At 47.8% G+C, this 20061-nt stretch overlaps 1 protein-coding gene across 1 annotated transcript in view; it reads left to right on the plus strand.

Annotated features, from left to right (window-relative positions):
* The first annotated feature begins 811 nt into the window (after positions 1–811).
* PHLPP1 (PH domain and leucine rich repeat protein phosphatase 1) overlaps positions 812–20061 on the plus strand; it is a 134662-nt gene continuing 115412 nt past the window's right edge. Inside the window, exon 1 of the mRNA XM_075585857.1 lies at positions 812–2214. Within this exon, the coding sequence (XP_075441972.1) occupies positions 1101–2214 (1114 nt within the window). The 5' untranslated portion in view covers positions 812–1100. The remainder of the gene's footprint in view (positions 2215–20061) is intronic.

Below are 20061 nucleotides of genomic sequence, written 5' to 3' on the forward strand. Positions count from 1 at the left end.
CAGATGCATTGTAAGGAGCCCCAACCCTCTCTAATAGCGCGTCTGAGATCAGATGCATTGTAAGGAGCCCCAACCCTCTCTAATAGCGCGTCTGAGATCAGATGCATTGTAAGGAGCCCCAACCCTCTCTAATAGCGCGTCTGAGATCAGATGCATTGTAAGGAGCCCCAACCCTCTCTAATAGCGTGTCTGAGATTTAGGTACCATTTTCAAATGACCTGAAAATTGCAAGGAACCCTTTTGGGATGCTCAGGGAACACAGAGCTTCCTAGAAACCCCTGTTGAAAAACACTGATCTAAGTGATATGTTGGGAGCATTATAGACACACTAACATAAAAACAATATCCTTAAAAAATGTCTGTTCATTTAAAGGTTAACCTTACACTGCAAACCATTGTTCTTATCCCCCCAGATAAGGCCAAATATTTAAAAAAAAAAGAAACAGACAAGACTGGCATATGGCTTCTCATTTACTCGTGCGCCGGGCACACTGGGGAAACACTTGTGACATTAGCCAGGCATATCACGGTGTGTGTAGCTGTAGTCGCCACACCCAGACATTCCCAGCCACTAAGGGGCGTGAGGGAATAAACTACATTTCCCATGAGTACCAGCGGCGAGGAGACGCCCTCCCCGTGTCACCGCCCCACTCAGGCGCACGGACCAAGGGACGCGCCCCCCCCCTCCCTCCCTCCCTCCCCTCCAGCCTCCCCCCCTCCCCTCCAGCCTCCCCCCTCCATCTACTCCAGCTCTCCCACCCTCCCACAGCCATGACGTCATCTCCTGGATATTCATGAGCCCCGCTCTGCCCAGTGATTGTAGTGAGAAGTCAGCCCCCCTCCCGTGTATTAAATATTCATGAGCCCCCGGTAGTGGCCACACACCCTCCAGTGTATGAAGTGGCGGGGCCAGTCTATCTGCAGGAATTACAGAGGGAGAGCGAGAGAGGTGCATCACCCCCCCCACCTCCTCCTCCATGATGGCGCAGCGCGGAGCTCCCTAGAAGCGGCTCCCGTGGAACGCTCGGGGATTCCCGCACAGTCCAGAGCTGGAAGGTTCATATTGTTCCGGGCGTTCTCCGCCTCCTACGTCACGATCCATGGAACGGGGAGCGGCGGGGGTTCCGGCGGCCCCGAGGCTGGGAGAGGAGGAGGAGGAGGAGAGGAGCTCAGCCCCGGCCACCCTGCAGCTTCCCCCGGCTGCTAACGGCTGTGTCGGTCACATCGCGGGATCCAGCAGCGGCAATGCGAACTCCATGCTGCTGCTGAAGCGGAGGCGGCGGCTCAAGCGGAATCTGTCCGCCGGCCCTGTAGGTGCAGCAGCAACCGCCTCCTCCTCGTCTTCATCGCTCCTGTCTGCCGCCACCACCACCTCCTCCTCCAGCACCACCACCTCGGGGCCTGGCACCCGCAGCCTGGACAGGAAGACCCTGCTGAAGCACAGGCAGTGGGTGCAGCTGCAGCCGCAGGACCGGGAGTGGGTGAGATCGGAGCTGCGGAGGGGCTGCCTGCATGTCTGCGAGCGGCACGCTTCCTCCGGCCTCAGGCCGGTCCTCTGCACCCTGGACACCACCGCCAGCCAGGTGGCAGCGCGGCTCCTCCAGCGGCCGGCCGCCGGGGGCTCGCCGGGGGTGGTGAAGGTGCTGGGCCAGCCTCCCGTTACTACCGGTGCAGCCGACGAGCACACAGCGATGACGGGGGGTGGCCGGCACCATGGCGGTGATGCTGGGGAGTGCCCGGGCGGCAGCAGCAGGGGGGTGAAGCCGGCCCGGGAGTGTTGGCAGCCGGAGGAGCTGAGCAGAATCCCGCAGGAGAAGGCTCCTCACCGGGCCTCGCACAGCGATATCCTGAGCCCCGCGGTGTGCCAGGGGCTGGAGCTCTTCCACTGCGGGGCTTCCTCCTCCTCCTCCTCCCCCTCTTCTTCGTCCTCCTCCTCCGTAGAGGAGCTGGTGGGGGGGGACCTGCCGCCCTCGGCCGCCCCGTGCACCCAGGCGGGGCCGCTGGCGGACACCAAGCCGGCGGGGAGGGGGGCGCCCTGCTCCGCCTCCCTGTACGTGCAGCTGCACGGGGAGAGCAGCCGCCGGCTGGAGCCGCACGAGAGGCCGCTGCACATCCAGAATGACTACCTCTTCCAGCTGGGCTTCCGGGACCTGTGCAGGGTGCAGGAGGAGGGCATGGAGCCCGAGATCGGCTGCCTCATCCGCTTCTATGCAGGTGAGAAGCGGGGGGCACGGGGAGGGTGGCTGATCAGCGGTACATGCGGGGCACTAGTCTCTGTCTCTATGGTAGGAGGAAGGGTGGTCTCCGTATTGTAGGTGCTGAGCATGAAGGGTATGGGTACATGGCAATAAAAACGTCTATACCAAGGCGAGGGAGATGCATTGGTGCCAGAGCAGGAGCAGAGGTGGCATGTTTGGCGGCAGGGCGAGGGGGGCGTGGCTGGTTGTATTTGGTAGATCACAGTGCAATTATATTCTAGTGGTAAACAGGTTAGGAGAAGTCGCTGGCAACATGGCCAGTGCAAGGGTTAAGGTCGGTATATTGCTGAAGAACAAGGGACCCGTTAAAAGGCTCTTGGTGTAGGTTGGTACATTGGTGGCAGGGCAGATGGGAGTGAGTTGGGTGTTTCGGTGGCAGAATTGGAGCAGCAACCGATAACATCCCTCTCTTACCCAGCCGGCAATCATTAGAGTGGCTAGGGCTAGGCTGGCATGTTGGGGCTACAATGGCATATTAGGGAAGGGCAGAGGTCAGACTGAACACCAAGTATTTTTTATTCTGCTGTCAGTAAATAAGACTGAACAAGTTATGTATTCTTATTGAGGCTGCCCTATCTGTTTTTTTGCCTCTGCCAAACAGTAATTTCAAGAAATGACATTAATGTAACTGGGCTGGGGCCTTGGCTGACAGTAAATCAGGGGGACTAGCCGCCATGTACGCAGGGCTGGGGAGGAATATTCCTGGCAAGGTGTATGCAGAGTTATTGGGGCGTCGTGGAAACCTGGAGACGAGTGAGGAATCACGGTCAGGTACGCGGAGCCGGGAAGCTTGGCTGGACTAGTGGACATGTATGGTGAGCGTGAGTGGCATAGCTGGTGTGTCGTATGTAGAGCTGGAAGCTGTCATGTTGGAGGAGTTTGGGGATGAGGGTTGGTTAGCTGGTATGCTGCATACCCTCCAACTGTACCTATTTAGCAGATGCACTGCATCTTATTTTTGTCTTGTAAGAGTACCCTTTTTTTTTTTTTTTAAAACATAATTTTGTGTGTGATAAGCTGCATAGATTAGGTGACTCCCATAGTGATTGCTTGGAAGTGCCTCCATCCAGCACAAGCGGAGGAACTACAGTGGTACCTAGTTTTTATGCGCAAAATGTTGGAAGGCCTGATAGTTGTAGGAGGAGCTGCGGGTGAGAATCATCTTTTCATTGGTATGTGTACAGAGCCCAGGAGAGGGGAATCACTGGCACGCCGTGCGCAGAGCTTGTGGGAAATGGCTGGCATGGTGGATGAGGAGTGGGCTGGGATCGCTTGGTGTTCATAGGCAAAGCGTGGTGGGGGAGGGTTTGGATACTGCTGACAGGTTTTGTACAGATCTGGTGGGGAGTTGGGAGGTTTGTATGCAAAGCTGGCATATCATATGTAGAGCTGGGGGAAGAGTGGCTGCTGCAGAAATATTTGGAATGATGCTTTGGGCAGCCTGTTGTCATTCCCCCTGCGTGCAAGAAACCTTGCCTCAGATATCTGGGATGAGGGAGCACCTAGAGATTGCTACGCAGCTGCAGAGCTCGGTTGCAAAGTCAGGCAGGCAACACACGATTGGCATGGATTTACACCAATTAGTACTCCGATCTTTAAATGGAGATAATGTTCTTTTACCATTTCATCACGATCTTGTCGTTCTATGCAATTCCCTGTCGATTTTTTTCCATTATGTGGTTACACCCCTGTTTCATGAATAGTGTTTGTAATCGCTGTACTAATTTATGTGGTCATATACTGGTTGTGTGCGACCAGTCATTCTGTCAGCATGTCAATGGTGCTGGTGCGCAGACCTCCTTTTTCTTAGTGACATTGTACAGTTGAGTGGACTAGATCAGGTTCAGCCTTTTTAAATTCACCTCGGTCCTTATTAGTATGTTCTTTTAGAGACCCAGAAAAAAAAAAAACCCTGGACAGCAGCCAACGAATTCTGAGCCGAAATGAATCCACGATCAAGATAATTGTTGTAATCATTCTCCCTGACCTAGCTATGCCAAATGTGTGTAGAGGTAGACAACCTTAACATAACCTATAGATAATTGTAACTACAAGTGTTTTTCCTCCACAAACCTGACCAGTCTCGTGAAATCGTCTGCAGTCCCTTCAAATATACTTAAGTAAATAAGAGAATTGAATGGTATTGGCACAAAGGAGTGGTACCTCTCTCCACAGGCAGAGTGAGTATAGAATACTCGGTAAGGAGCATGAACTCTCAGGTCTATCAGGTACAGGCATACCCCGCTTTAAGTACACTCACTTTAAGTACACTCGCGAGTAAGTACATACCGCCCAATAGGCAAAAGGCAGCACACGCATGCGCCTGTCAGCACGTCCTGAACAGCAATACCGGCTCCCTACTTGTAACAAAGCTGTGCGCAAGTGGGGAGACTATAGAGCCTGTTACACATGGGTTATTTACATCAGTTAGGACGATTGCAGTACAGTACATGCATCAATAAGTGGGGGAAAAGGTAGTGCTTCACTTTAAGTACATTTTCGCTTTACATACATGCTCCGGTCCCATTGCGTACGTTAATGCGGGGTATGCCTGTATAGGAATAACATAGATGTAAATGCATGGACTGTGACTAGCAAAAGAGACACTTCCGCATGGGGAAAATGTTTAAGGGGGTAACTGGATGACCCCTATTATTGTAATTCGTAGTCATTGAATAATATGTTTTTACATTTTAAATGAAAAAAATCAACCCCCTCCCCCCCCAAATACAAATAGGCATTTCTAAACCAAAGTGGGTAAAGATTAAAAATCATTGCTAAAGGGAATAGAGAAACTGTTTTTATACATACTTTAATAAATGTGATCATGTAATTCGACACTACAACTTGTTTAGTGTTACCATGGTATTTGGGAAATTGTGCAGTCCTTTTACTCGCCCCTTTTGCATCGACATTCCCCTGTCAAATTCCTTTGCAAATTTCTACTTTGGATAAATATTGGTGGTGTTTTTAGTGCTTGCCTTTTTAAATATGGTCACCACTGTGAACTACCTAAGAAGATGATATCATGGCTCTGCTCAGATCACTGCATCACTGGAACAGCTGCAGCATTCTTGCCTCAGACATGATTAACTGCCCCTTCTTGAAAGCAGGCACGTGTTGTATATTCAGCGGTGTTTCGGTGAAACGAATGATCGCCCCTCTGGCAGAGAGGGGGTTAATGGCAGTATAGGACTAGTTTCTGAATGATTAGCTGGCAAGGATATTGCGGCCCCAATGTGTGTTACGAAGTGGGTCTGTACCTTTTTTTTAATCGGGCATGATTTGGAAATTGCCAAGTAGGCATCCTGACAGCGAGCTGTCCTGGGAATCCTGCTGACCTCAGTGTGTCAGTCAGTGTAACACCCAGCCGCCCACGTTCCTCTAAACTGCACTGCTGTATAATATTGTACCATGTTATGCAACAGCATAAGTCAAGGGTGAGAAGAGGATTGCCGAGAGCTTTTACTCCATCCCCCACCACCCACCCACTTGTGGAAGGGCCGTAGGATGCAAGGAACTTCTCTCCCTCTGTATAGTTGAGTGTCATTTATTTTGATTTCATGTATGGAATGAGATGAGCAGTATAGGACTATGGTTCTGAGAGAACAAGAAGAAAAATAACAGCGCAAAAAAGGATTATAAATACAATAGTTGTACTCGTATTCTTTGCATTAACAATGATTGCACTAACCATAGTATTTTGTATAATAAAGGCAATCCAAGAATTCCTCCCCCCCGCCCCCCTCAATTTAAAACATTTAATACAAGGCGTCTCTGGAGCTGAACCCAATTCATTTGAACTCTGGGGACCACCTGCTTCTGGCGGTACTTGCCTCCGTAGTGGGTGCCGGCAGCCACTCTAAGACTGCGCTTATAGCGACGGTCGCGTCAAAACAAATGCATTGTCGTCGGCGCTTATAGTGCACACGACGGCAACGGCCAAGTGACAGCGCTACCAAAAATCTGGTAGTCACTGATATTTGATTTTTTTTGTTTTTCTCAGCGACTGTCTCCCCTTGCAGCCAATCAGGAGCTTCATGTGCCCCTGCCCTCCTCCTTTTGTGACGACACTGGCCTTGTAGCCAGCGACGTCGCCTAAACTTAAAATATAACTTTCGCAATGGCAACGGGTGACGTCATGCGTCGCCGGCACTATAAGTGCGGCCTACGGTTCACATGGCTGCTTTTCAAATCTCCCATCCCTGCTGGCAAATAGGAAGCCGTGACGTCACCCAGTGCGACTTCCTATTGTCCCATGTGACCAGGGGCTTTTAAATGCAGGAGATACATGCACCCCCTTCGGAGGCAAGTGTCTCTGGTAGAAGGGAGCCGCAGTCCGCGTCTATGGTTGGCACAACCGGGCGCGATCAAAATGCCTTACGCCAATGATCACGGCCATAGATGGAGCGCACGATGTGGCGCGTGAAGTCAAATGTCATTTTGCCGCGCGGCGGCCGGCTCACGTGCGCGGTTAAGTTAATGAGGGCGAACCGCGCACGTGACATCACGGGAACTCCTCCCGGCACGCTCCCTCCCCCCCCATTTGCGTAATCTAGCAGGCCATGTGAACGCTCCAGCAACAGGCGAGCGTGACGTCGCGGGCACCATGGACGCAGCATTAGAACGGAAATTCACGTCGATCAGCTCCAGAGTCTACCTGCTTCAAACCTGTATTCAAAAATGGAAAGGGGGGGGGAAAAACTGGTTGGATTGCTCTTTTTTTTAAAGCAGATTTGTGGTTACCCAAAACTAGGCCGTGTCCTCGGCCTCTAGGTTTGATTTCCCCTGGTGCGAAGGAATATCCTTATGGTTTCTGTACAATATTGCGTTCTGTAGCATTTTCTCCTACTATGAAACTGTTTGACTCCGAACCTTTTCTGTCGGGGGTGCCTGCAGTGCGTTGTAGGGCAATGTTCGGCAATATGTTTACTTTGCTACAGGAGATGCCCGTAATCTATGAAGTTAGCGAAACAATGATTTTACATTTAATATTAATTTTTTTTTATTTCCTGCCCAAATGGGGTCATATGTTCCTCATCTGAAGAGCGGACTTGCATAATAACAATGGCGGCATTCACAGGTAACATTTCACATACAATGCAGACTCCGTACAGGCAGGACCTCACAATACTGAGTCTTCAACTTGGGCCTTGCACTTCAGAGGACACTGGCTGCAGGGCTGACTTTAAAGTGGGGTAATTATATCCCCTGCGTGATTGTCTGTGCTTTTCACGTCTATTGTTACTTGCCTATTCCATTGTGTAATTTTCTGTGGCTCACTACCTCTTGTCAGTAATTAACATGCAGATTCTCACCGACCTGCTTGTGTCTGAATTGTTGTCTCTACACTTTTGCCCCTCCCTGTGGATTATTCATTTACTGGGGGGTGTCCAGTCAAGTAAGTTTTTTTTAAATGATGGGGGAAAAAAGTATAAAATGCTGCCGCCTCTTTAATATGCTTCACTGACATTCCTTAGATCACTGTTTTTCATCCGGGGTCCCTGCAATTTTCAGGTCATATGAAAATAGTGACAAACACAGAAGAATTTACAGTGCTATTGCAGAGGGTTGGGGCTCCTTACAATGTATCTGATCTCAGATGCGCTATTAGAGAGGGTTGGGGTTCTGCAGAACTTCACAATGTAATTATAGGGTTCCTTAAGCATAAACAAAAAGGATAAACACTGTTAGAGAATGTGCTGTTAGGTGTAGATTATATCTGCACTAGTTTATTACCACACATCACTGGCATATACCGTATTTCCTCGATTGTAAGACGCCACCGATTGTAAGACGCACCATCAATCAAGGAAAATTACTTTTTCACTTTCCAAGTTTCAGGAGAGGTCCCATGTCAGTGGAGAATGAAGCGGGCGGCGGCGGCAGGAGAGGTCCCACGTCTGCAGATGGTTGAAGATGGACAGCGGGCGGGAGTGCAGAGGACGGGACAGGTCCCAAATCTGCAGGTGAATGAAGATAAGAAGACGGCGGGCGTGTTGTGGTGGCAGGAGATCATAATAGCAGGAGAGCTGAGCAGGAGCAGAGTGGCGTAGGGGAACGGCTTGGGAGGTGCACACAGTTACACCGAAAGTTGACCAGTGTCTGACTTCTTGTTACAGTGTGCACCTCCCAAGCTGTTCCCCTATGCCGCTTTGCTCCTGCTCAGTGCTCCTGCTATTATGATCTCCTGCTGCCCCCACCACACATCCGCCCGCCATCTTCTTATCTTCATTCACCTGCAGACTTGGGACCTTTCCTGCCGTACTCCCGCCACGAACCCGGCACACTCCGCCCCCCGCTTTATCCTCCACTGACATGGGACCTTTCCTGAAACGTGGTGAGTGAACAGATGGGGTTAGTACTGTAGACACTTTGTTTTATTATAAAAAAATGAATACATCGATTCTAAGACGCACCGCGATTTGAGACACGTGAAAATCAGAAAAAAGGTGCGTCTTAGAATGGAGGAAATAGGGTATATATGTTCTCTGTCCTTTGCAATTCGTCTGATTCCTGTCCTGATGTGTCCCTTACTCCTGTAATACAGGGACTGTCAATGTTTTTATATAGATTGAACAGTGCAGGTTTGCACCTGCACTACCAACACACTATTACAGCGGATATTATTTATGCTTTTTACAACACAATCTGTACTTTACAGGTTAGGTTAGATTTGGAAAGACTTCTTCTGAATAATTAAACTTTGCATATGTTTTGTAGCGATTACATTTCTCTCCTACACTTTCTCTGATTTTTAATGGACTAATTGTATGCAGATGTAGTTAATTGACCGACTCCAATCTGTTTTTTTGTCTTTGATTAGACTAATGCAGCCAACATATCTTTAGTGTGAAACTAATCTTTGGTATTCTTCTCGTAAATGTCTCAAGGTTTAGGCCTAAAAAGGGAAAATACTTTTTTATCTGCCTACAGTACATACTTCAACTCTGCCCTGATAACAATGTTTCCGTTGGAATCTGTTAGATTTGCATCCATTTTTAGAAACCACAATTGCTTTTCAAAGATTTCGTCAGTTGTTATTTTGTCAAAATACAGCAGTGGGGAGACATTCTTAGAGCTGTTGCTGTGAAAGACTTTTGAGCTCAAAGTATAGGAAGGGAATGCGGTGAGAAGATCACAAACTCCTATATGTGGCATAGTGCGAGTCGGCAGACACAGAGGGGGACGAGTGTCAGTGTTTTTGCTGGAGCCCAGTATGATCTAATAATTAGTGAGGAGGTTATTGTCATGCAAATTCTGTAATTTGTAAAGAAGACCTGCTCTGGAATTAATTCTCTCCCCCGCTGCGTTCTTAGGACAATGTGTAGGAATTTCATACAAAGCTATACAGATGCAAATGAGATGCATAGGTATGTGTAAAATAAATACTGCAGACCTGGCCAGTTTTGGGCTATCTGACCGGAACCACCATACACTAGCAGTGCTTAAAGTGCTATAATAAAAATAATAGTGTTTTAATTTCAAGGCAGTGTAAGCCTAGAGGCCATTTGATTTTAATGTTGGGAAGGCTTGCACAATATTTCTGTCCCCATTCAAGGACGTATCATGCCATTTTGTATCTTTTATTTTCAAGTAGCCTAGGCCGAGTCCATAGACGGACAGGCCGTGCTGAGGCGTGCGGACGCTCAGCGCTGAGACCCTGCATCCTCAATGAGGATGCCTTGAGAGGAGGCTCACGCGAGCGTCCGCAGGTGTGCTGATGAGTTGGAGTTTTCAGCCGAGCGCCAAGCTGTTTTTCAGCGCACTGTCGGCTGAAAACCTCCAGGCACAGCACAGCAGTGTCAACGTCACGGCGCTGTGACGTCGTCAGTGCGTCTCGGGCGATTGGCCCAGCGACGTCACTGCCCCGCCTCCAACCACCTCCCCCCCGGCTCCGATCGCGCCCGCTGGCTCGCCTGTATGGGCATGAAATCGCGGAGATTTCAGCAGGCGAGCCTCAGCGTCACCTCACCCCTCTGGCCCGGGCCTAAATCAAACAAGCCGCCTCCTGCTTTTCTTTTCTTTCTATGGGCTGTTATTTACAGCATGCGGCCGTGCGTGCCTATGCGAATGCACGTGCCGCATGCTTTTCCTGTATAGAGGTGTCCGTGTCCGTGTGCCCTAGATAAGATATAAAGAAAAAAAACTTTAATAAATATATTTTTTTTTTACCTCTGCAATTATTGGCACGCACACATACATACATACATACATACGCACATTTGAGCGCAGGCAGCGGCGCGAAAAGATGATTTTCCTCATCTTCGCCGCTGTCTGTCGGCTCCCCTCTCCCTGCTGTGCGTGCGCGGCCCTTTTATAGAAAGGCTGACTGACGTCAGCAAACTAAAAATCCGCGCACTGCGTAGCACGCGTCCGGCACTATAGAACGTGCCAAAGTTGCCAGATCAGGCCTTTTTGTTCGTCTTATCCTTCCATTTTGGGAGCAGATTACATTACTGAGCCTCAGACTGGCCCAAGCACAGCAACAGCTGTCACCAAATGGCTAGGGAAACTGGCTTTCATTTTCTGTATTGTTCAGGAATGAGGAAACCTTACACCAGATAATACATGCATGACCATTCGATCTGAAGTGGGAACATGCCAGAAGGAAAATCAAAATAGCTGGGCTATCCCTATGGTTGTTTTTGTCTGAAGCAGGGCCCTGTTTTCTCCATTGCTGTGCATTGTTCCACTGCTCTATCGGCATGCACATTTACATTGCTATCTATCATGAGGTATTCCACGGTGGTTTTCGATCAGTTGAGTCGATGCAGATATGCTCGGTAAAAAATGCCTTTCCTTTTTAGAGCTACAGTTGCAGGACCTGAAGTATAATTTTTAAATATGTGCTTCATTTAAACAAAGGGGGGGGGGGGGGACAGTTTATAGTATAACTTTGCAAAGCTATAATATGTGGGGAAAAATAATAAAACAGAAAAGCAAAATGTAAGTGAATATAGCTTATCTATTGTTGGTGCTTGAAATGGTTCAGATTTTCCTAAATTGCAATGATCACAGGTTAGTTAAATCAGTTTGAGAATCAGGAAAAGAAACAAAGTTTTTTTTTTTCCTGTAGGTGTTTTTTCTCTCGCCTTTTTTCATTTTAAATAATTTTTTGTTATTTCTTAAAGCAATTGCATAAGAGGCAAACAGTAATAAGTATAATATAAATTGCACGGATTATGATTTATAATTCATACCTAGATACAGATCATCAAAGAGAGCATTGCAGCAAAATTAAGGCTCTGGCTTGTTTCATTTTCCCTTTACTTCGTAATGATATCGGGTATTTTTCTGTCTGGTGGTTTTTTTTTTATAGAGTGGTGCAAAATAACGTTATGGACTGAAGTATTGCCACCATTGTAACTAGTGTCTCCGCTTTCTTTCCCCTCCCTCTCCTGCATTTTTGGAATTGCAACCACATTCTCTCTCAAGTTACTTATGAGTCTTGAGTTAGTCCATACCAAATGCATTATGTATATGTTCAACAATGTTGTGTTTTTTTTTTGTGTACAATTAATCTAAATGGCTTAAATTTGAAGTTACCAAACATACCTTGATTTAGGAATCCCAATGTAAAAGTAATGCTGAAGTCGGTAATGTGGCCGAGTGCCTTCATTTTACTGTAACAGGGAAGTCGAACGGCACATTCCAATGCAATTATTTGGGGGCATTGTTTCTGAGGCACGCATGCGCTCTGCCATTAACACCTGCGCGGGATCAGCTCAGCCTGGAACATGTTTGCATTTCACTCTGCTGCAGTGCAAAGGATGCTGGGAATGTTTCTGCGTAAGAGGTGAATAGATGAGAGCCGGCACTGCTGGGAATAACAGAAAATAACTCGCAGCCTGGAAGTGGAGCGAGTTGCTGTGATGTCCATGTGTGGGGCACGTCTCATTGCTTTATTTCACTAATGACGCTGTTAGTGAAGGTATCACCATTTTCATCATGTGAACATCCGTTTTATACACTTTAATCAAATAAGCCTCAGTCAATTGGTGTCACATCAGCTCTCGCTATATATTAAAGTAGCAGCTGCTGTTTTTTTTTCAATGTTGTTTATTTTTTTCCGTTTAATATGTGCATCAATACAATCCTACACAATAAGTAATTAGCCGATCGATCCGTTCTCCTGTGATCGATCGACTCAAGGTTTCACTAAATGGCTGTCAGTGCAGCAGAAGAGGACCAAAGATGCAAAGTTCTGTGGGGAAGATCATGTGACCAGGCAGTCATTAGATACAATTGGTGCACTGCTAGAGAGAGGGCAGGGCTCAAAAAGGGATGTCAGCATCTGTTTCAGAAGAGGAAGGGGATGTGACTTTGTAAATGGCTGCTATAGAAACAAAAAAGCTTGTTACATTATAATACATAAAAAATGTCATTCAGAGTTGTTTAAACCCCCCCCCCCCCCCCGCCCCCCCACACATGTAGGATATTGCTTGCGCTGCAGCTTTAAACACTTTCAGTGGCTCAAGACAGGAGGGTGGGGACGTCATATTGAGTGGTGCCATATTGGGCCTTAGGCTGGGGCTATAGAGGGGGTAGCAGGGCTGAGGTGCTCTGACACTGAGCTCGCCTGTTGAAATCTGCGCGATTTCATGCCCATGCAGGCGAGCCAGCGGGCACGATCGGGAGGCGGGGGAGACTGAGGGAGGCGGGGCAGTGACGTTGCTGGGCCAATCACCCGCGATGCACCGACGTCACGGCGCCGTGACGTTGACGCTGCTCCGCGCTGATTGGATGTTTTCAGCCGACAGCGCTCTGAAAACCAGTTTGGCTGTCGGCTGAAAAATCCAGTGCCTCAGCACGCCTGCGGACGCTCGCGTGAGCCCCCTCTAAAGACATCCTCATGGAGGATGCAGGGGCTCAGCGCGGAGCGTCCGCACGGCTCAGCACAGACGTGCCTTCTATGGACTCAGCCTTATAACATTGCAAAACATCATGGCTGTTTTTTGCTTGTTTTGTGAGCAGAAGACGCCCCGATATCTATGTAAGGGCGCAAATTGGTGTGTGTGTGTGTGTGTGTGTGTCCCTCTATCTATATCTTTCGCAATATTCACATTCCTGGTGGTGTCGGGAAACAAGCGACTGCTTATTATATAAAGGATTATATGTAGCCTGCGAATAAGGGAAAAGTTGCTATATCTCACAATGTTTTACATGTGTGGGGAGCTAATGGCTGAATATCTCCTGAATTGGTTTGACTGAAGATGAGACTGGCATTATTCTGATGGAAAATCCCCACGGCACTTTTTTTTTTTTAAACTACATTTATTGCTTCTGAAGTATCTCTGCAACTAGGATTCACTGTGTTTCCTCACACCCTCCTCCCGAGACAGGTGAACAGACTCCAGCCTTTTTTTGCAATCTCATTCCTGAGTCCAGCTGTTCATAGGAATGACAAACCGTGTCCGGTCTATGCTGAACCAGAGACTTGTGCTTCCAAGTAACCAGCATTTGCTGTGCATAGATTAAATTACTCCTGCTCCAGTATGACCTGATCTGAGAACACATGTACCTTCCTGTCTCCAAGAAGACAAAACAAAGTGTCTGAGATGAAGCGTCCCCAATTTTATAACATTCTACAATCCATTTAATTTGTTTTACATAATTGGAACCAGAGGGTTCTATGGGTCTGAATCGCTTTATTTTCAGCTTCTTAGACACCCCTTCTCCCCCCCCCCCCTGCAATTCCTGAGATACCTACAGTTGAAGGTACCACTGCATCCATAGGGGTGTGGGATTTGGTAGCCATATTGTTTCCCTACGAGCGATCTTTAAACCCCGTACTTTCGCCGATTTTTAAGCATCTCGGGAGCTGAGGGGGGGGGGGGGGGGGGGGAGCCTGGAATTGACGGGTTTCGACTTTAGGAGAACCCCCGGTCTTATGGGGGAAAAAAAAGTGAAATGGCAACATGGGTTTGCTGCTTTTATTTAATACTACTATTCTCTTTCAAGATGCAGTCATCGGGAGGGAATCTATGTTAATTTAAGGGCATTTTACATGTCCTCTGTAGTCATAATACACATTAAATCCATACAGGGTAGTGTGTGGTCATGTCAATAATATATGCACAGTCCAGTTATTTGCTATGAGAAAACCGAGTAACACAAGTCTGAAAGGAAATAATGAAAAAATTGTATTTCTTCGGTACAATTGAAGACGGTATCGGTAAGTTCCCATACTTCTATATGATGTCATTTAATCTTGAAAATCTCTTTGTTTGGCCAATCAAATGGTATAAAAACCTGCAGCAGATCTACACTATTCCAGGACTAATACAGCAACAAGAACGTTGAACTGCATGATTGAGAAATAGGAAATTGCCACTTTGATGCATGATGGAGACCTGTGGCTTTATTGTGGCCATCTGAAAACCTCAACTTATTCTGACGTAACTGTCGAGGAAGAATATGAATGGGAATACTTAACGTTTATATTTTACAAACCCGCGGTGCACCTAAATGTTTAATGCTGTGGGTAAACATTAACCTCACTGCTTCTGGTCCAGTGAAGGCCGATCTGGCACCAGAGGTGTTAAAGCTGGTCACGTGTCTTCTAATTTTGAATGCACATGAGCAGCCTTTAGGCCTTGGCCATGTTTGGCGCTTGCTGGCGGAAGCGTGCTGACGCGCGCTCCCGCTCAGCACTGAGCCCCTACAGCTGCAATTAGAGCGGCTTTAGTAGGGGCTCGCCTGCGCTTCCGCGCACTTGCGGAAGCGCAGGTCTTTGGGGAATTTAAAATTCCCCCGCTTGCCGGCGAGACAGGCCGGTCACGTGAGCGGTTCGCCCAATGAGGGCGAACCAGCGTCGTGACGTCACTGGCCCGCCCCCAGCCAGTGACGCACCCGCCCCCTGACGGCCTGCTGAGAGCGCTTGCGGTAAGCAACCGCAAGGCCAGGGAAAGCACCCGCTTTCCCTGAGCCTCAGCGCGCCTCAGCACGCCAGCGGTAAGCGTGTCTGAGGCCTTAGGCCCGGGCCATAGAGGGGGGGAGCCGGGCTGAACCGCGCGGATGCTGAGGCTCGCCTGCAGAAGCTGTGCGATTCCACGCACATACAGGCGAGCCAGCGTCCGCGATCGGAGGTGGGGGGAGACTGAGGGAGGCGGGCAGTGACGTCGCTGGGCCAATCGCACTGACGTCGACGTCACGGCGCCGTGACGTTGACGCAGCCCCACTCTCATTGGAGGTTTTCAGCCGACAGCGCGCTGAAAAACAGCTTGGCTGTAAACTCCAAAACCTCCGCACGCCTGCGGACGCTCGCGCGAGCCACTTCTCAAGGCATCATCATTGAGGATGCAGGGGCTCAGCGCTGAGCGTCCGCACGCCTCAGCACGGCCTGTCCTTGTATGGACTCGGCCTTTGTGACCTGTTAAATGACAGCAAACCACCCTTGACGGCCAATCCCCCTTAGAACAGACGTGGAAAAATGCTGATCGGCTGGGCACCCAACATAAACCTGCTGTGCGCAGACAACTTCCCCACACCCCCTACCGCGTAATGTCGGCTCCTACAAATTCAGGCTGGCTCTTAAGTGATGTATATTTTGTGTCATCCACTGCCTTAGTAGCTATAAGACATGTTAACTGTAGCTATCGGCTTTTCTGCTTATTCATGACTCCTGGTTTGTTAGCCGGGGTGGAAGGAGGCAGATAAATCCAGATCTCCCCGTGCTTGACGTGCAGCACAGGAATGGTGGGAATCTGAAACAAATATTGAGCCAAAGTTCACGGTGGGCTGAACTCCTCCCTCCTCCATCACCTGTTAATTTCCACGCTTGGTGTGACCAAGTAAACTGGATTCTCCTCAGGGTATAACATTTAGAAATTTCGTAAGTCCTAGTCCACGTTCAAACTTTCACAGCTCTGGAGTCTGCAATGCATTTCACATTCTTCCAGAAATTAAATGGTTAATATGTGGGTTACATTTTCTGTCAATATAAACTCCCCCTCCCCCCTCAGGGTGTATAAATGTTAATTGATCCTCCGCAAACCAATATGTTTTGTGCTTGTTGATAAATTAGAAATGTCTGTTTTGCAACATGTACCCATGCACCTTCTATTGTGACATATGATCACATTGTCATTTCTTTTTGTGCTACAGAAGCTTGGCTACATGGAGATAACTTGTTCAGAGCAGTGCTTAATCATCACCTACTTTTTGTTTTTTTGCTTGAGCATGAAGCGTACAAAACGACCCGTTCGATAAGCATGGTTTACTTCAGTTCTGTTTTGACATTCCAGGTCTTTCTGCCACACCCACCCGTCTTATTTTGAACAAAGGGTGCAGTATAATTGCCGATAGATGTGCAGTAAACAAGTCTCTACATTTCAGGAGATTAGGTTTGGAGTAGGGGGTGAGGAGGAGGTGAGAGGGGAAAGGGTTAACTGCATTGCTTGTTTGGCGAAGGAGAACTTTGGCTGTAAAAAAAATACAGCACAGACAGTCCTCGGTTATCCAACGGAATCCGTTCTGGAAGCAGTGTTGGATAGTGAAACTGTTGTAAAGTGAGTCCCATGTTAATCAGTGGCGTTGAGCGTTGGATAGCGCATTCCGGCGTCGGATAACTCATTCCGGTGTCGAAAAACAGCCCATAGGGTTGCATTGTAAAGTGTTGGATATGCCATTCGTTGTAAAGTGAAACGTTGGATAGCGAGGACTACCTGTATAATGAAAGTGTCACTATCACTCTCGTACCCCTCTCTCTCTAAAGAAAATGGTTTCTGAAATGTTTTTGCTGCTTTTTTTTGCAACAAAATAACCAGCACGGTAATCCTGCCTTGCCATATGTTTCTCTGATGGTGTTTTGGTGCTGATTGAATAATAAAGATAAACCAAGAGGTTTTGTCTTTGGCTGCGGCCATACTGTGTGCAACCGCGGCGCGAACAAAATGCAGCAGCTCTATCAGACCGGCCATAGTGCGTGCGCGATGAGTGGCAGAATTTAAAGCCAACAATGTTTTTATTTTTCGTGCGACAGCTGCGTCACGTGAGCGGTTCAGCCAATGAGGGCAAATCTCTCACGGCCGTGGCTCCTTGTGTCTTCGCCTTGATCAAGATGCCGCTCCGTGTGCGCGTAAGGGTGGCGTCACAGGATTGCGCTGCCGCTCAGCGTTATCTGGTATAATCGGAGCCTAAGGAAGTTGCTATTGGCGCTGCTTACTTTTGATGCGGATCGTCTAGGTTCCTAGTTTGTTGCAACCTGGAGGTTGTATCTGTTTTAATCCGCACAGAGACAGGTATGAGTGGCAGGTGGAGGAGCAAGCTTTGATATATCCCATTGTAATATTGAACCCCTCTCCTAATACCTGCTATGACCAGTGCCTAAACCACACATTTACCGACTTGCTTGGTGAGCAAACGCCTTCATACATTGAGAAATCATAACGTTTTATGTTCTTGACAAGGAAGGATGGCGTCTTGCTTTGTACTTAGCCCACCCCCAGCCAGTATAGTGACAAGCCAAGTAATGCACTATTGATTCATAATAGTTGATTGATCTTTAATGGAGGGCTACCCTCCTCACTGTTTTGAATAGGTATTAATATATGCTTTGAATTGATTAAATCTAAATCTTGACTTAATTACAAAGATGCAAATCGGTCAACCCATATTTAATAATATATACCTCTTCCTACACTCTCTGTCCGGTAGATCTTAGCCCGTGCCCATAGTGGATCTGACGGCCAAATCCAAACCAATGTAAGCCAATGCACGTGCCCATAGTGCACCGAGGTGACCGATGCCTGGTGGGACAAGCTGGTTTCTTTGCCACGCAACGGCGGGGTCACGTGCGCGGTTCCGCCAATTAGGGTGAACCACTCGCGTGATGTCATAAGCACGCCCTTGTCACGCACCCCATCACTCAACACTGCAGGACGCAGATCTCGGCAAGTGCAGGCACGAGACGTCGCACGCTCGGTCGTGTGCGCGCATGTACTGTGTCCGAGGCCGTAGACTCTAGTATTAGTGCAGATGATGAAGTGAATTACCCAAGGTCGTAAGGAGACCTGAGACTGGGATTCAAATCCCCCACTTCAAAGGCCATTACCCCTTGGCTATTCCTTCAGCTCATAACTAGATTAAAAGGGCCTGTACCTTCTCGCGTCTCCCTGTGTTTGCTGACCACTTCTGTAAATCAGTCCAGTTGAGGGGATTTGTATCAGGATATATTTGTTGCGAGTGGCTTGGGTGTACCACTCGGACTTATCAGAACGCTTTGATCATGATATGACCGTTACTGCAGGCGGGGGGACTGCCTCGTTCTGTTCACATTCACCCCATCGCTTGCGATGGCCGTGCAGTGCATTACGCTGCAACCTACTTTGGAAGAAATAGTTACATTTGTGCAGTGGAATAAAGCCATTTGTGCTAGGTGACAGTCTCCTTTTTTATTTGTTTCTTTTTAGAACTGCTAATCCCATGTCCATTGGATGCACAAATATAGACACCTGTCCTGTTTGTGGCTCACAGGCTGTGCAGCGGCCGTCGCTGACATTCTGTGTGGGAGCTGAAGCAATGTATAAGCGCGTCTTTTCACAAATAAGTATACGGAAGAAAAATAAATCCAGGAAAGTGGGTGACCTATTTTATGTAAAGCCGCTGGAGAGCGGAGAGAATCTATTTTTATTTAAAGTCACTTTTTTTTTTTTTTTTTCTGATAAGAACTTAATGGACGGATCCAACATGTTTTACTGTTTGTGTTAAGGTCTTCCTCTTTCTGGCCCCAGTCTTCTTGTTTGGAAAGCTGTAAGCCCAATTTATTTATGTGGGGTTTCCAGTTTTCCTGGCAAGCAGAGAACTGCTTCAGCGCATATGGAATTTTTAAGATGCCATTTTTTATATTTTCCTTCAGAAACCCCCGAGTCTTGCTAATTTCGGCCATTGGACGTTGCAGTCTGTTAAAGCTGCAGTCCAAGCTGCCTTTTTTTGTGTTAAAAAAAAAAATTTGCATTTAATTTTTCCTCTTTAATATGTGCAGCAATCCAATCCACACAATGAGTAATTGGCTAAATTGCCAATCGCTGGCAAAGATTCAGCTCGAGGGTTCACTAAATGGCTGTCAGTGCAGCAGAAGAGGACCAAAGATGCTACATTATATGGGGAAGATTGTGACCATTAGATTGTGTCATTTGATACAATTGGGTGCACTGCTAGAGAGGGCAGGGCTCAAAAAGGGGTGTGCCAGAGCCTGTTGAGGAAGGGGATGTGACTTTGTAAATAGTTGCTATTGAAACACAAAAATGCTTGTTTTTAGTGGTTAAATGTTGTGCATACCACAGGGAAAGGAGCTGGCTGCCAAGCACACTGACACGTGTGGATACCAGGTAGGGAGTAACTGTGACACCTATTCTGCTACAGATATTAAACGGGGAACTTCGGATAATAATTAAATCAAGGTCTAATCTGTCATCTGTAGGGCACGGAGTATGTGAGAACTATTTCAGAGGTGACATCTCTGGTTCTTAATTTAATTCGAGAAACGTCCTACTTTTTTTTTTTTTTTGAGCCAATATTTCCCACCATCGCAGAGAGAAATCCAGGCCATGGATATATTCATGTAACTGAAGTGGAGATGATAAATCTGACTGATTTTATACAGTCCTCTGCAATGTAATTATCTATCGTCCTCCATCACCCCGAGCAGAGGTCATGTTTATACATATATATATATAGGCGTTTTAGACACCTATAACCTGCCTGGAACACCTTCAAATTAGCCCCATACATGTGTACGTGTGGTACTAATTTATGTAGATAACTGACAGACCGTCCACTCGTACCCCCCACATAGGCA

The sequence above is a fragment of the Ascaphus truei genome, chromosome 2, assembly GCF_040206685.1.
Source record: "Ascaphus truei isolate aAscTru1 chromosome 2, aAscTru1.hap1, whole genome shotgun sequence".
Lineage (NCBI taxonomy): Eukaryota > Metazoa > Chordata > Amphibia > Anura > Ascaphidae > Ascaphus > Ascaphus truei.